General features: G+C 58.1%; 1 protein-coding gene across 4 annotated transcripts in view; it reads right to left on the bottom strand.

Annotated features, from left to right (window-relative positions):
• Positions 1 to 5,345: 5,345 nt before the first annotated feature.
• The window catches only part of GNB1 (G protein subunit beta 1), a 64,448-nt gene continuing 53,001 nt past the window's right edge, over positions 5,346 to 16,792 (bottom strand). For 3 of the 4 annotated variants that reach the window (XM_072975608.1, XM_072975606.1, XM_072975609.1), the window contains 5 exons: positions 9,493 to 9,559; positions 7,849 to 8,050; positions 6,915 to 7,131; positions 5,838 to 5,956; positions 5,346 to 5,639 (listed from right to left, as the gene is read on the bottom strand). In XM_072975608.1, the coding sequence (XP_072831709.1) occupies positions 5,850 to 5,956; positions 6,915 to 7,131; positions 7,849 to 8,050; positions 9,493 to 9,559 (593 nt within the window). In that variant the 3' untranslated portion in view covers positions 5,346 to 5,639; positions 5,838 to 5,849. The remainder of the gene's footprint in view (positions 5,640 to 5,837; positions 5,957 to 6,914; positions 7,132 to 7,848; positions 8,051 to 9,492; positions 9,560 to 16,792) is intronic. The other variant, XM_072975607.1, reaches the window with a different exon arrangement.

Raw genomic sequence — 16,792 nt, 5'->3', positions numbered from 1 at the left:
GGTCCTAGCACACACCGCCTGTCCCCGAGGGGCTCTGGGCCTGGGTCTCAGTGGGGCCCGCCGAGGGTGGGCTGCCAACTGTTCACCCCCCCTCCAGCCCCGCACTGGAGGACCTGGGGAGGAGGGAGGAAGGCGGCCAAGGTGGATCTGCGCCCCCCGCCCCAGCCCAGACACCTTGCATCCTCCCTAGGCGTGCTGAATTGACGGGTTACCCACCACCAGTGCACAGAGTCGTGTCCCAGTCGTGTGCCCCGCTCCTGGGACGCGTCTGTGAATAAGCTAACGCAGGGTCACTGTAGATGAGCCACGGCAATGTGGGGCGGGAGCTCTGTAACCTGCCTGGCTCTCCAAGTGCGAGCCGTGTTCTTTTCCACACCCGGGTCTCCTGGACGTACAGCGGAACCCAGCCCCTCTGTGGACTGGGGTCCTCTGCAGCATTCTGGCCTCCAGGTCTCCCCAGCCCCATACCTGCTGTTGACAGGCTTCTTCTCCGGCCGGGACTCCTGGCCCTGTGTTCAGCGACCTGGAACACAGCTGGGCCCAGAACAGGGCACGTCTCACTGCTGTCCTGGGATCACAGGGCAATGGGGTCACCAGTGGAAAGGGGGCAAAGATGGTGGGAACTTGGGGGGATTTCTCAAGCTCTGTAACTTCCCCATCTGGTTATTTTGTAAACCCAACCGCTTCCCCAAAGTAACCCCCAGGCACACCCACAGAAAAGAGAAGCCTTTGAGCTGCTTTTTTTGTATCTGATCTGTTTTTGGATTTGGTCATTAACATAATAATGTTAATGCTTGATCCACCACTTGGCTACGAGCCAGGCACTGGGCCAGGCCCCAAGAGCCTTCTAGAGCAGGGACGGTCTTTGCAGAGAAGGCACCAAGGCAGGAGCTCCTACCTTGTAGCTAGCCAAGGTCACACAGCAGGCACCCTTCCTGTGTACCCCTCTCTAAAGTGAATTTGTGCAGGTGTGTGTCTGTAACCCTGGAAATCTGTCCTCTGTGGACCCAGACAGACTTCCAGCAGGAGCGTGTCCCCATTGCAGGAATGAGAAAACAGGCTATGGCTTCCTTCAGCTGAGCCTGATTGTGCAATTCCTCCCAGCAGGCCCTGGGTCCCACCCTGGGGCTCACACCCAGTCCCTGAAGAGCTGACCAGCAAATCACAGAAAGTCCGATGCTGGGAGGAGCACCTTAGGGCATCTGGAAGTTTCCTAGAGATTTTGCTTGGGCTGAGTCCAAAGGCTGAGCTGGGATGAGCCAGGCTATCATAGGGAGAGGGGAGGGCCAGCAGTGGGGACAAAGCCTGGCTGAGGGTGGGGGATGGATGCCAGTCCAGCCAGTGTGGGCTGGGCAGAGGATGGGGGGGTCTGCCTGGGGAGGGGCTCAGGGTTCAGGAAAGGTCTCATTCTGGCCAGGCCATGGGCATGAACTCTCCCAGTGCCAGGGCTGCAGAACTCTGTTAATTTGAAATTTGTTTCTTTGTATCCTTTTCCTGAAACATGACTCTATTGTTTAAGCTTTAGACTCCCCCAAACCTGGACCCACATTCTTCTGAGGGTTGAAAGATGGGGGACCCTGCTGGGGGGTGGCGGTGGGGAAATGCAGGAAGCAGGGCCATGAAGGGTGGAGTGACAGGGCTGCCAGCCCAGAGACTGATTCAGGCAGGGGGTGCCCCTGGATTTGGGTGGAGGCGGGTCCTGATCCCACTCCTGGGGAAGGAGGACTCAGCTGTGCCTGGCTGAGGGGAACCGAGTGAACCAAGGCTGCCCAGCACCCAAAAGGGGAGGTGGCTAGGACTCGACGAGCCTCCCTGTGGAGGAGCTGAGTGTCTCAGGCTATCCAGAGGTCGTCTCGTCCACCCCCCCAGCTCTGGCCTCCAGCCAGCATGCCTTGGACAAGCCAGCCCTTCCTGTCCTGCCTTACGTGGCCCTCCCCAGGGGCCAGTGTCCGGAATTGCGCACTTGGGAGTCTCTGGGATGCCCCCGCCCCCATACTTCTCAGCAGGGTGCTGGGGGAAGGGCACGCCCCCGGGAGGGTGGGGATCCCTGATGGCGAAGCCCAGTAAGCAGCCCCTGCCCCAACACCTCGCGCGCATGTGGGACTCTGGATCCTCACAAGGTCTCTAGGAGCAGGCGATTTTCTTCTTGAGATTTCCACACAGCGAATCTAGAGAAGACAAGTAACTTGCCAAAGATCACACAGCTAGGATGAGAAGGGGAAGCATTTGGCTTTGGCTCTGGCAAGGACTCCGGCAGGACTCCAGGAGTGGGGACCCTCGCGGGGGAGACAGAGCTGGGTGGGGGATAAGGTGAAGAGGTCTGGTGGGCCAGATAAAGTGGTGGGAGAGGAGTCGGGGGAGACAGGTGGGGGTGGGGCAACCCCCCACACATTAGGAGGAGGACCACAGGGGCGGGCAGGAGGCTATGTAGAGGGTCAGGCTTTGGGGATTGTGGGGACAGAAGGAAACCCGTGCCTGGGGAGGCTGGACACAGCGAGGGGACCTGCGCACCGTGTGCTGCAGGAAGAAGAGACTGGACCTCGGAGCGCAGGTACCAAGTGCCAGTGGTCCTAGAGGTCACTGCAGTTCATGTCCAGCTGCTGAGAGCTCCGTGCTTAGCGTGGACGCCACACCTGTGACAGGTGTGCCCACCAGAGCTGGCTGGTACCTTGGACACGAGCGGGGGAGGCTGCAGGAGAGGCTGGAGGAAGGAAGGGACAAAGGCTGGTACCTGGAGGGGAGGTGGGGCGAGAGGCAAGATGTCTCCTCCCAGGGGCATCCAGGCTTGTGCCTGGTTTGAAGTCCGAGGTTCACACAGGGCAGCATGGTGCGGGAGACCTTTTGCTCAACACCTCTGCTGGCTGTTCCCCAGTACTCCTGCGGACGCCTACATTCAGTGATCATTTTGCTGAGAAAGTTGACAGTAGTCTTGAGGCCAGCAGACGGCTTTGTGAGCTCCCCTGGCCCTGGGTGGGGGAGCAGGAGACAGACTGGGTGCCAGGCCTGGGCACTGAAGGGAGCCTGGCTGAGACCTGTGCCCACCCCCAGGGTGAGCCAACGGCAGGTGTGCCCCCCCGCCCCCCAGGACTCGGGCTGCCAGCCCAGGGAGCACCTTCAACTCCCTCTAGCATTTAGCACGACTGCTGGCAAGGTTAAAATCTGCAAAAAACAGATTTACTTCAGAGAGAAGTGGGGGAGGTGGAAGCCAGGAAAATGCACTGTTCAGGCTGTCAGTCACCAGGAGATGCGCTGAGCCCTGGCAGAAACACCCGGGCGCCCCCGCTGAGGTGCTCGTCCTGCTCACCCAACTGGCGAGCAGAGCCCGGGGGCCCCCGTGGCTTTTCCTGGTGACTGGAGACGAGGGTCAGCAGAGTGCTTCCCTTGCTTATGGAGAAGTGCCAGCGCCTGTCTCACCCATGAAAATCACCAAGTGATCTTTCATAACCTTACAGGACGTCTAAGACTAAGGAAAATTGCGTCCTTCGGCGAGAAGGCAGGGCTGGGGGCCAGGGAGGAGGCTGAATGAGTCCCCGACGGGCACTCAAGTCTGTCTCGTGTGTGGCCGATGCTCATTTTTTCTGACGCTATGTTCTTTTCATTCAGACTCCGGTGAAACACATTTGATCAGAAGGAAAGGTGTCTCTGGAGTAATGTTCTCAGTATCTTGGGGAGGGAGGAGGAAGGGCAGGCCAGCTGTGGGGACACAGGCTCAGAGGAGGGGACGGAGGGAGAACAGCCCCTCGGGAGCCCACGGGCAGAGATGAGAAGACATCACCCTGGTGGTGACAGGTGGCCAGGGCTGCCAGGACCCTGCTGCTCTGCAGGTCCATGTGAGGACCTGCCGCCCCGTCCTTGGATTCTCCACGGTGGGGACAGGCGGGTGGGCAGCTGGGGTGGGCGAGGGCACTGCGCACACGACCAGGTCACTGGACCTGCCCGGCAGGGCGGCTGCTTCATACACCGAACGGCCCCACAAACGAGCAGCCACACCAGAGCCCTCATGTCAAACTGCTTTATTACACCTTAAATAACAGCACAGTTGAGCACAGGGTCTATCTTGCGTCCAGCTTCCTTGCAGTACACTGGCTTGAGAATTAAATACAAAAGATGGAGAGACAGGGTGCAGAGAGCTCTACAGAGGCGCCGACGGGGAGGGGCTTGCCTCGCTCCGCAGGCCCAGGCCGAGCGCGGCCTCGGCACCAGGTGCCGCACACACAGGCTGGGGGAGCCGCCGCTGCTGCTACGGAGCGCGGGCGCAGGAGGCGGCGGCTGCTGGGCCAATGCTGCCGCTCAGGCCGGGCCGCGTGCCCGGGGCCTGCTGTTAGAGATGCCGGGCTCGGGGCGGAAGGCCGGTCCCGCGGGAGGGCCGGCATGCGGCGGTCACGGGGAGGGAGGCCAGGGTCTCCAGTCCCTGCCCGTCCGCCCCCACCCGACAGCGGCCATTTGGAATGGGACTTGTTTTTGAAGAATTAAAGAAAACAGTGACTCGTCCTGCGACTCGAGCATGTGGAGCCGCGACTGCACGGCTTCCGAGGCGCTGTGCGGGAGCAGCAGCAGTGGACGGACCTCGACGGCTACCACTTTAAAGAGGTTATTTCTTAAAAGAAAAAGAACATCTAAGGACTGAGTCCTGTGTGCACTTTTGAGCATTTCTACAGCATGCGATTCTAAGAGTAAACCCACCCAATATGGCAAACGATCAAATTTTTTAAAATTTAACTTAGAAAGTTTGAGATTATTTGCAAAACATTGATTTGTACGCTGTTTCATACACAAATAACTGACTGACTATCCAAGCACAGGACGGGCTCTCTGGGAAATGGAGGCTCCTGATGGGGAGCGGGGGGCACGGGATAGTGTTGCGCTGTTGTTACAAATTTCCCTCCGACTTCACAAGGAGACCCAAAGTGAGATTAAAAACTGGACTGAGAAGGTAGACAGAGCAGATCGGGGAAGAAACAGGGCCTGACTGGTGTTCACTGTCCACCACGCGTTCGAGACCGTCCACAGCGTCATCCTTCTGGGCCAGGTGTGTGCGCAACAATTATGTGACACCAGACGAAAAATTAAAAAACTGGGGACTAGATTTACATTGTTAACAATGTCAGAGAGGCTGCATGAGACGCTCTGTCTCCGGTTAACTACTGAACATAAAGGAATATACTTTAAGAAGGAAATATGAATGTTTGCAAAATCCTGTTACAAACACAATCTGAACTTGAGACTCAGTTACAAGATGACACCCGCAGCTGGTTTTGCACGAACGGCACAAACCAGGATCGCAGATCTAGACTTCAGTCCACTAGGTAGAGGGGCGTCTGTCTCACAATTACACTCACGTTACCTTCTGATTAACATTTTTATTATAGTATTTCCTTTTAAATTCATTCAAGACAAAAAAGAAAAGGAAACAGAGACAGTGGTCCCGGCGGGAATGCACGACTTGTTTAGTTTACAGCACAGACTCTTCTCTTAATGGGAATTGTGCTCTTGGTTTCAGCAATAAGTGAAGGGGAGAGATCTTGCCCTTTTGAAGTTCTGGGGGCGGTGCAGGGCGTCCACGTTAGTAGGGGTTGAAACGCCATCACGGACGCTCCAGGTTGGAATGCTCTTCCAGTCACCACGGCGTCCTCCTGCTGCTTTACACAGAAAGACAAGAGAGGCTAGTCAGCGTCACTGCTCCTCCCGAGCTCCTTCCATCCGCAGTGGGGCCGCACTCAGGGCGATGGGAACGCTGACCTTCCCACCGCTCCACATGACGACTCATCAATCAGTCGAGAGACCCTGCGCCCCAGTTTCCTGCATGTCACGAGGGCTGCACACAGGGCGGTTGTTACCTGGCAGGGGCGTCAGTTCCAGATCTTGAGGAAGCTGTCCCAGGACCCCGTTGCCACGGCCATCCCATCATCGGTCACTCCCAGGCAGCTGACGCGGTTGTCATGTCCCGCCAAGACACCTGGGGGCCAAAAACAGCACTGTCACCTGGCTGAGCGACCGACCACCCAGTGGCCAGGAAAGGTCACTGGGAAGGAGAGGAGGTCTGCTCAGGGGGACGTCAAAGGGAAGCGCACCGCGGCCATGGCTGAGGGAGCACGGGCCGGAGTGGAAGGGGGCCTGCCGAGGACCTGGTCCGGGGCCTGTCATCGAGACAGCCTGATGACAAGGAGCAGGCGCAGCGGGAAGGCACGCTCGCGCACCCGCCTGGAGCCTCCGGCACCCACTCCCAAGCACTCCCGGTGGGGGAAAGCTTAACTAAAAGCTGCGACAGAGACCACGACAGAGACACCCCAGCCGGCCCCGATCCAGGTCAGCGCAACGTGGGAGTAAGTCTGCTCCTCACTTGTCTGAGGGGCCCACGCACAGAGGGCTGCTGACGGACACCGCCTTCGGGGTGTCACACGGCGACCCCACCCTGGGACGGGGCCTCCTGCTGACACTCAGTGGTCAGGAAAGCTCAGCCAGAACTTTCCACGTCTTCTCAGAGCAACACGCGGGCTGGTTTCAGGGAAGCCTAGGGAAGCTCGTCCACCTCCCACACTCATTAGCGTCACAGCTGAGGACCGGGACCAGCCTCGGCTGGATGGAACGGCGTCCTCTGCTCCTGGCCTCGCCGACCGCATGGCCCTGAGCTGCGGCATGAGCCTGGCCTGTCGGGGCAGAGGCAGCGGGAGCTGGGGGTGTGATGGGCTGGGAGAGGGCAAGATGGGCTCAGCCCAGAGCAGAGGGAGGCCAGCCTAGAGGCATCGATTGCGCACATGTGTCAGTGCTGGACGGCCTCACCTCCCGCATGACTGTGTTCTAATGCCCTTGGGACCATGCACCTCACGCCTGCCTCTCACATGCGAGCTTCAGACTGCTTCCTGGGCCAAACCTGGCCGAGCTTGTGCCCCAACATGGACACGGCGGCCACCCACCTGCCCGGTCGGCCTTGAGCGCGTCCCAGACGTTGCAGTTGAAGTCGTCGTACCCGGCGAGCAGGAGGCGGCCGCTCTTGGAGAAGGAGACGGACGTGATCCCGCAGATGATGTTGTCGTGCGAGTAGGTCATGAGCTCCTGGTCTGCGCGCAGATCAAACAGCCTACAGGTGGCGTCATCCGAGCCAGTGGCAAAGGCGTTGCCATTCGGGAAGAACTGGGGAGAGAGCGCAAGCTGAGACAGTGCGGGTGCAGGGAGAAATCCTGTGAGCACGGCTCCTGCTGGCCCAGGAGACAAGGAAGGAGGACTGGCCGGGCTCGGCAGGACTGAGGCTCAGCGCAGGCGGAGAGGGATCAGAGACCAGAGGTGAGCGCCCTGTGCCAGGGCTAGCGCCGGAGGGCCTGTCATCCCTCCATCCCAGTCCTCTTCCCAAAGGACAGTGTGGTCATCACCGTGGGGCTGTGCTTCCCCGCAGGACACTCACAAGGCCAAGCCCCCTGAGTCAGGGTGACACAGAGAAGGGAAGGCTCCTTCAACCAGCTGTGCCCCAACCGCGCAGGGTGGGGGACACAGGCCTGGCTCAAGGGTCAGCGCCCTCCGCAGAGGCTGTGCTGGGTGAGTTACTGCTCTGTCCGCCCCCAGCCCAAGGGAGGGACCCGAGGGGAGGACAAGACGCCATCACTGGCGCGACCTGCGCCAGCACAGCAGAGGCACCACTAGTGTTGGTGAGCTGCAGTCAGCACGGAAACGGCTGGCTTCTCAAGGACACAGCACCTCACACCTGTTGCCTGAAGAGAGTTTCTGTAAATTACAGGGTGTTCGCACAGAGAAGAGAGGACATCTCATTCTGAAAACATCCTGCGGCTCACAGATGTCACCTAACTTGCTGACAGGGTGAAGGGCCCCCAGCCCCAGGCCAAGACCCCAACTCACACAGATGGCGTTGATGTCGGACTCGTGGCCGGTGAAGGTCTGCCGGCACATCCCTTCTCGCACGTCCCAGAGTTTGGCTGAAGCGTCGCAAGCACCAGAGACAAAGAGTCTGCTGTCCGGAGCGAGAGAAAGGCTCATAACGTCCCCAGTGTGTCCAGTAAACGTGGTCGTCTGCTGGCCGGTCTCGATGTCCCACAGAGCGCTGGAGCAGGAGCAACCAGAGTCGTCACGGGACAGACCGCCCTCAAACCACCCGGCCCTGTAAACCTCTGCCCTGCACTCAGGACCAGTCTACGCTCTGTGACGCGGCTCTGTGCACAGAGCTGGGCAGAGCAAAGTACAGGTGAGGACATGCCCACAGGCCTCACTGTTAACTCTGTCTCCGTCCACTCCAACGCCAGCAAGAGGGGAGCCCGGGTCCCTTTCAAGCAGGGACACTGGGGGGCTGTGCCCCTGTGACCTGTGCGGGTCATGGAGGGCAGCAGGAGGCCCCTGGCTCACGCCCCAGATGGGACAGAAGATGCATTCTGTCTGCTGCGGCCAGCTCTGTGACACAGGGGACGACAGGGACAGTGCCAGCGACAGTGACTGTGTCCCACGGCCCCTCCTCGGACAGGCAGACAGGAGGGCAGCTAGCGCTTGAGGAGGAGAGCTGAGCCCAGTGCCCCATGGCCGTCAGCCTCTGCGGTTACTTGGGGGAGTTGAAGGTGGGACGCCTGAGCCCTGAGCACAGCGGGCGCTGTGTCTGTGAAACTGCTGGCTGCATTTCAGCCTGGCAACCCAAATCCCAGCAAGCAGGGCCTCATTAGGGCCTGCGGACTACAAAAAGCCAGACAGTTCCAGACTCTGAAAAACATCATTCATAAATGAAAACACTTTAAAAAATATGTTCTATCAAAGAAACTCTTCCCAAATTGACAGTCTAGATAGACTAAGTCTTTTGTGAATCTATACACATGTACAAAAAGGACCACTCAAAACAGGGCAACTTGGATAAAGGAGACAGGACCTGGCCCAAGGCAGCCCCGCCCCGCCCCTCCCCCAATGTGATGGGGCATCTGAGCCACCACATCATGCCTTAGAAGACCAGAAAACCCACAGGGACAGTTTAAGTCTAAAATGACTCAACCACCTGACATTTAAATGACATGCTTTGGTGCCATAAGTGAAAACTCAAGAGTTTCAGTGATCATCTCTCTATAAGGAAAGTGAAACTCTAAAAATTAAGTAGTTTGATATAATTCATGTGAAATTGTGACACCTGCTATTTCTAAGCTGTCACAGCGTCCGCAGTGAGACATGCTCTCCTAAGAGGGGGACCAGGGCACACCCACTCCCCCAAAGGGCTATTAAACACCACCTGAACAGGTGGGATGTGCAGGGAAAAAGAAAAGCCGGCACATCATGCACAGCGGTAGTCTCAGTGTCTGTAAACCACTTCTACCTTGTTCAGAATTGAACTCTGAGCTTTAAAATCGCTCAGAGCATAATGAAGTCACCCATCACCCACTGCCACCCATGTTTCAAGTCTAGTGGCCATTTTCAGTTAAAACGGCCTGATTAAGGTGGAGAGTCTGATTTCCAGATGTCATGCACTCTGGGGCGAGGCGAGCAGCGTGAGAGAGGGTGGCACCTGGCACTCACCAGGTGGTGTCTCCAGAGCTGGTGACGATCTGATTGTCGTCCAGGAAACGGCAGCAGGACAGGTAACCTGGAAAACAGCCCCAGATGACGTCTCCAGCCAGCGAGCCCCGCTCTGGGGTCTCACCAATGGAAAGCACGGTGGGAGAGTGACTGAGCTCGTGAGTCCTGTGGCCGGGTACAGAGCAGAGCAGCTGTCAACCGCATCACGGGGCGAGAACCGGGGCCCGGACTCCATACGCAGAGGCCCTCGCAGCACGGCGCCCGCGGCACAGGGAGGGCAGCAAGTTCGGGGAGCACACACCCTCCTCTACCCGGCCCCCCAGCACGCCGGGCAGCAGCACTCTGGACCCGGACACATCCGTAAGCAAAGGGGGTGAGCACAGAGAGCAGGCACGTACTGTCCGGGAGGAGGAGGGCAGGGCGGCCCACGGAGGTCTCCCGAGCCTCCCAGGGGCTTGGCCAGAATGGAGGGCGGTCCACGGGCGGTTGCAATGGCAAAAACATCAGTGTGGAAGCAGTTGTGTGGCCACAGCGCATGGGAGGGGAGCCCAGCCCCGACCGGCCTTTGGAATGGGGCGGGGGAAGGCCAACAGCTCCACAGCACCTGCTCGGGAGCTCCACTTAGCCAGCCCTGCTCACCATGACCCCTGCTGCCCCTGGGTCAGTGACCCTGGGAGTGGCAGGTGCAGGGCAAGCACAGCTGGCCCCGGAAGGCCTGGGGCTTCCCGGAACAGTGGGGAGTGGCCCTGACCTGGGCTGGCCAGGCTCCTGCTACGCGTGCCCATTTCCCGAAGCCTCTCTTCCCAGCCCACGCCAGAGCCACGTGTGACGCTGTGCAAACAAACAGGAAACCCACTGAAGGGTGTATGGGGAAAGGGTAAGCATACAGAGAAAGTAAAACATTTATCTAACGAGTATTACTATACTGCCTCCCATAAAAAACACACCTAGAAATGACAACCTTCAGAATATCAACGTGTGCCCAGAAGAGGGCATGAGGTCGAGTGCTTCCTGGAGGCCATGCCCCGGCCATGGGACCCTGGGCACCATGTGGCCAATGCCCAGCGGGAGAGGAGTGGCCGGGGCCGCAAAGTCGTGGACGACAAGCCCCCACTCCGCGTGTGCGCACCCCAAGGGGCTCCCCCCCAGGGTCCTGAGCTCCCTGCCTGCTGAGTCCCAGCCCAGTCCCTGACCAACCACAGCACTCACTCCCTGGCACTCTGCTCATGTCAGTTTCACCATCCCCTCCAGGAACCAGCCCTGGGCACCCGACCCCATCTGGTGGGTGCCCATCAGACAGGCCCAGGGATTCTCATACCCGCCATCCTAGCGCCAGCCCGTCTGACCCGGGAGCACAGCAAAGACAGGAAGGAGGCTCCCGGAGACCCCAGCCCACAGGCTCCTCACAGGACCAATCAGGGCACTCCAGGGTCGACTGCACAAAGAAACATGGCCTCAACGACGCCCTCTGTGCAGGTGGTGGTCCAGCCACGTGGGCCCCAGGAACCAGAGAGCCAGCACCCGGTGGTGCTGGTGGTGCTGGAGGCTCTTTCGGCCCCGGGTGACCAGCGCACGTCAGCCGACCCCCTGGAAGCGGGGAGGCTACAGGAGACGACTGCGTTTACAAAGCCACAAATGGTCCTGGAATCATAACGCTGTTAGGACCCAATGATCCACGCCCATGAAGAGGAGGAGTGGGGCAGAGGCGTCGCAGGGTTCCTGGGGGACTGGATGGCACAGGCGGTTTGGCTTCTAATTCCTGACTCTTCCATGACTCTGAGCTCTGAAACACACACAGCCGGCCTGAGCAGTGCAGGGGGGTTAAGAGCGCTGGCCTCCGAGAGGTTGAAAAGCCCCGAGTGACTCAGCTGGCCCTCGGTAAGCTCAGCACCTCCGCGTCCTCGGGTTCAGCCAACCATGGATCGAGCAGTGCTGTGTTTAGGGAGAAACGTCCACGTGGAAGTGCACCGATGCAGTTCAGACCCGTGCTGCTCAAGGGTCAGCTTTACGTAAGTATTACTTTCAATTAAACAGAGCCAGGGCTGCTAGCGCATAATCTTGTAACTCATTTTTTGGGTCCTTTTGCATTTTGTAAGTTGAGGGTAAAAGACAATAACCAGTTAGAGATTATAATTTTTACGAAAACTTTTTTCCTCCCAGAAAGAAAATGTGGAAACCAACTTTCACGTTAGGTTAACAGCCAAGTACTGGGCGTCAGTGCTGCGCAGCCTGAGACGGGAGCCCTCAGACACGAACACCGAGCTGTCCAGCCCGGTGGGCACGGCCTCCAGGCCCGCGTGCTACATGTCCCGGGAGGCCGGCAGCGCTCCGTGCGCACGGATGCCAGCAAGGGGTGCCCAGCCTCCAGGGCCGTTCTGCCTGGGAGGCAGGAGACGGCTTCAGAATGGGCCCTGAAGTCAGAACCACCTGGGCTCTGTGCTCAACGCAGACACTAACCAGCAGTGAGAGTTCCTGCAGGCTCTCCCCTGAGACCCAGTCTCCCCAGATTAACTGGCGATGGTTCTGGAGAAGGGGCAGAGCTGCCTGTGCATCCACGCTCCCAGTACAGGGTGGTGGGCCACTGCCTCTGTCATCATGGAAGAATGAGCAACTTCCCTGAAGGGACTCTGCGCGTGTGTGACCTCGGCTGAAGACCACCGCCTCCCAGGGGCAGGGCTCTGTGCTATAGGGTGGCCGGCCTGGCGGGCTGCTGCCTTTCAAGTGTCCAGAGGGGCAGGAAAGAGACCGTGACAGAAGTGGGCACCAAGTGTGGAGGTGCCAGGCCTCACAGAGACCACAAGTAGCAGTGGCAAGGTGGGCTGGGGACAGCCTGGCACAGGGACGACGCTACAATGTCCAGAGGAAGGAGGAGGCCTGAGGGGAGGCAGGGCGCAGGCTCTCAGGGCAAGGACCCCAGTCGGGGCGGGGGGCACTATCAGGAGGTGTCTTGTCCTGAGGATGGAGCGAGGCATCAGGTGGGAGCCTGGTTCCTAGAGGCAGGCACACTTACCTCCTGACTGGGAGCGGCTGTTGACCCAAGAGGGCTGAAATCAAACAGCTCCACTAAAGCAACTCACCCCCAGATAGTGGTGAGGGCCTGGGAGCTCGCTCACCTACAAGAACACTACTTACTGCCACAGTGTTTGTACTAACGACCAACTGGGAACGGCCTAAATGGCCAACTACAGAGACAAGTCAGCACGCCATACAACGGAAGTCTCCTCAGCTCTCAGAATGACCTTGTAGCTCCAGGTGGGATCAGAGGTTAAAGACACAGAAGAAGATAACTGAGAGTTATTTCCCCAAATTCCTACAGGGAAAGGCACTGGTATTTCAGCCCAGGCACCGTGGAGGGCAGTGGGGCGCCGGGCTGTCCACGAGGCTGCGGTGGCCGCCACTCCCGGGGAGCAAAGTCTGTCCTGCTCTGGGAAGGAAGGAGTTTTCGGCCTACAACTGGAGGAAGAGCTGCCCGCCCCACGCAGAGGTGCACACAGGGGCAGCAGGACACGTTCTCTGAGAAGTTAGGTGAAAAGAGAACGCGGTACCCCGAGGGTCTCAAAGTGAGGAAAATAAGCAACAGCTTTATCAGGAGAAAGGAGCCTTGCAACACCCCAGAGACAAACTTATAAAATGCTGATGGCAAAAGATGAAATCAGATGCAAACAGAAGAGGGCCGGGAGTTTAGTCCATTCACAAGGCTGCGTGGCCTCGTCCTCTCGGCCTCGGAGGTCGGCAGAGCTCACCGCCACCTCAGGATGGTCTGAGGTCTGGACCCAGGCTGGGGTGGATGTGGGACCCACAGTCGTCAAAGGGAGGCCAGCGAGGATGCACGGCAACCCTGGAAAAGGGTTCTCTCTGTTCCAGGGCTGCTTTGCCTGCGAGGTGGAGAGGACGCTCGGGAGCCGGCGGAAGGGAAGCCGAGGGGCGGGCAGGCGGGCACTCTGTGCGGAGGGCGGCAGGCCCCCAGCCCCGGGCAGTCCGGGAGATCAGTGAGCAGTGGGATCTGAAGTTCCCAGACTGTGACCACAAAACACCTAAAACGGATGTCATGTTAGACTAACTGCCAAAGAACAGGGCACCAGAGAGTGGCCCAGCTGTACTTCCGGGGGCAGATGGAAGGGACCACTCTCCTCCTGTGCTCGAGTCCGCTGGTGCCTGTCGGAGGAGAGCAGCTCGCAGGCAGTGGGTCCGACCCATGGGGCTCTCATAGGGCTTTCACGTTCAGCCCAGCAGCAGGAACACCTGTCCTAGGAAACACGGCTCCAGCCCCCACAGCAGGTTCCTGAGCAGCGAGGCCATGCGGCCCCTGGGAGGCCCCCAGCTCAACCCTCGGCCACGGCGGCCTCAGAAGGGGAAGTGTGTCTGCACTGCGATGGGAGGGCTGGGAAAGGAGACCTCTAAGAGCAAGTGTCCAGCTTTTGCTCTGGGAACAGTCTGCGAGACCGGGCCTGACACTCTCGTCAGAAACGAACACTAGGAAATTACTAATTCCTCAAATGTATACTCTAGTGCCTTAGTGACCAGTGCTTTCACCAAACCAGCACCCGGACAGCCCCGTTCTCTAAGTAGAACAGTCGCAACAACAACAAAGGCCCCGCGCGGTCTCCGTGGACTCACCCGACTCGCCGTCCGGGGCGTCCTTCACTCTGTGAGACACACGTAAAGGCAAGACACCAACAAGACAGAAGGCCGTCTCGTGTCTTCTCTCCCAAGTATTTCCACAGCCTGGGGGCCGACTCTAGAGAAAGAAGCTTCTGTTTGTTCCACACGGGCCCTTACACTTGAACAGAAAGCGGACCGCCGGGATCTCAGGCCTGAGGCTGACTGCAGAGACCGGTCCCCTCCCACCGACAGACACGGCTGCGCTCAGCTCGCGGAGCCTGCCGAGGAGAGCCAAGACGGGTCCTGTGCAACTCAGTTTCCAAGATTCTGCAGGAAAAAATCCCAACCATGACTTGACAAAGAGTTCTTGCCTCAAGGCTCAGGCCCAAGGAAGACACCTGAGGGATGACACTGCAGTGGTCAGACAGACGCTTGGAAGGTCTGAGACAAGGCAAAGGCAGCACGCCGCCCGCCACGCGGACCCCGCCTGGGCCGAGCTGCCGTAAGCTCGTCGGATGTTAACCTGTGCTGACTCGAAGCTGAAAATTAAGTATCACGTCTGAAGAAAGTTACAAAGAGAACAAATGTTTAAAAAAAAACGACACTCAACTCCCAAGAAGAAAAATCTCACACTATATAAAGAAAACAAAATTCCTAGAACATTCCCTCTGACACTAGTTTTATTATTATTTTTGTTTCAGCAAACAAACAGTGTTAAAATTAACTGAAAAGATTTTAATTGAAGACGAAGTCCACACCCTGAAGCTGGTGGCAGACAAGACAGACACCCAGCGAGAACACGCGTCAGGCGTGCGCTCGCAGTGCTCCGGGCACGGCGGCGCGTAGAGCGTGCCGTGCCCATCAGACAGGGCGCGGGCTCGCCAGGCAGCGGCCCACAGGAAGCAGCCGGGAGCGCCGGACAAACTGAAAAGCAAACACCTAAAAGCCCTGCAACAGGCACAAGCTGGGGAGCCCGCGCCTGGAAGAAGGGGAGGCCCCGGGGGCTGCTCTCAGGGCATGCCGCCCGGCGGGGGGCCCCCGCTGTGATCGCCAGCATGTGGCTGCCCTGAGCCGTCAGCGCTGGGGCCCCACCTCCCTGAACAGCCAGAGCTGGGGGTGAAGGAAGAAAGCCTGGAAAGGAGGCCTCACGGGCCCTGACAGCACGCCCCAAAGTGCCAGCATCGGTCTGAGCCACACGACCTGGCTGCTGCCTGACAGAACCAAGCACCGGCGCTGCCAGAGAACCCCGAGTTTCCGTGACGCAACATTCACCAAGTCCAGGACGCAATTCAGAACTCTAGCCATCCTGAGAAATAGGAAAACGCCACCCGTATTCAAGAGAGAAGAGCCGTCAAGACCAATCTCAAGGGATTCGCCCCTGAAACCGGCAGCCAGGAAACTTACAGGCAGCTCCTAGAGCGCCGTTCCAGGGTGTCAAATGCGCTCAAGACAAACAGAAAGCCAGGAAACCTCAGCAGAAACATGACGACTTTCTTTTTCGAAGCAAACATTCTAGGACTGCAGACCAGAACACGTGACACAGACGGTTTGCTGGGAGTCCTGACAGTGCCCTGGCGGTGACAAAGTCACACGTGCTGGAGGACAGATCTGAAACGAGCAAATGTGAAGGGGCGGGAGACCAAAGAAGAGCGAGCAGAGCCACAGGGACCTCAGCACTGACGTGCACGCCACTGGAGCACGGAGGACGCAGAATGGGGCGCAGGTGTCCAGAATCCCCGAACTTCAGTGAGAGACAAAACCTCACAGATGCAAGGTGGTAAAGCACAGTAAGGAGAATTGCTCCGAAGCCTATCCGTCGTGCTACCAGAAGCAAAGAAAAATTGCTAAAGTGCTAAAAGGTGAAAAAAAAAAAAAGAGCGCCCACTCAGAATTCAGTGTGTCCAGCAAAACACTCCTCAAGAATGAAAAAGGGGAGGGTGTAGCTCACTGGCGGAGAGCGTGCTTAGCATGCACGAGGTCCTGGGTTTCATCCCCAGCACCTCCATTAAAATTAAAAAATAAAAATAAACCCAATTACCTCCCCTGCACCAAAAAAAAAAAAAAAAAAAAGGATTCTGAAGGACAACGGACGTGTCACATAAATGAGAAGGCAGAGAACGCACAGCGGGCAGGTCTGCACCGACTGTAAGAAACACCGAAGCAGCTCACCGGCTTGCAGGGCCCCAGGAGAAGGCTCACGGCTCCCGTGACAGACAAGCACTAGAAATGGTAAAAATCCGAGTACATGCAAAAACACTACTCAGATTTCTTCAAGCAGCTAGGAATGTTTAAAGGAAACAAAACAACGTATTGTGGGGGCTTCTAACACATGTAGATGTAACAGCAATGAAACTTCATAAAGAGCGAGGAAGGGCAGAAAATGGGCCTTTAAGGCCCGAGGTTCTTGCATTTTACACAAACGCTGCAATATTAACTCTGAGTGGACCATGAGAAACTGCAGGCGTAGGTGGTCATCCCCACATAGAGCACTGAAAGACAAGGCAAAGAGGGACGCAAACGCCCTCAGACAGAACTAACACAAAATGCTAACAACTCAAGTAGCCAGGAAGAAGGCAGGAAAGGCGCGCATGGGGCCGCCTGTGGGGAGGAGGCAGCAGCGGCCTCCACGCCGGCTGAAGGCAGAGGCACCGCAAACGGACGAAGAGCCGACTGCGTGCTGCCTGTGCGCTGCCTGCGA

The sequence above is a fragment of the Vicugna pacos genome, chromosome 13 (genome assembly GCF_048564905.1).
Source record: "Vicugna pacos chromosome 13, VicPac4, whole genome shotgun sequence".
NCBI lineage: Eukaryota > Metazoa > Chordata > Mammalia > Artiodactyla > Camelidae > Vicugna > Vicugna pacos.
Note: the sequence above shows the minus strand (reverse complement) of the source record. Positions and strands in the feature narration are given on the sequence as shown.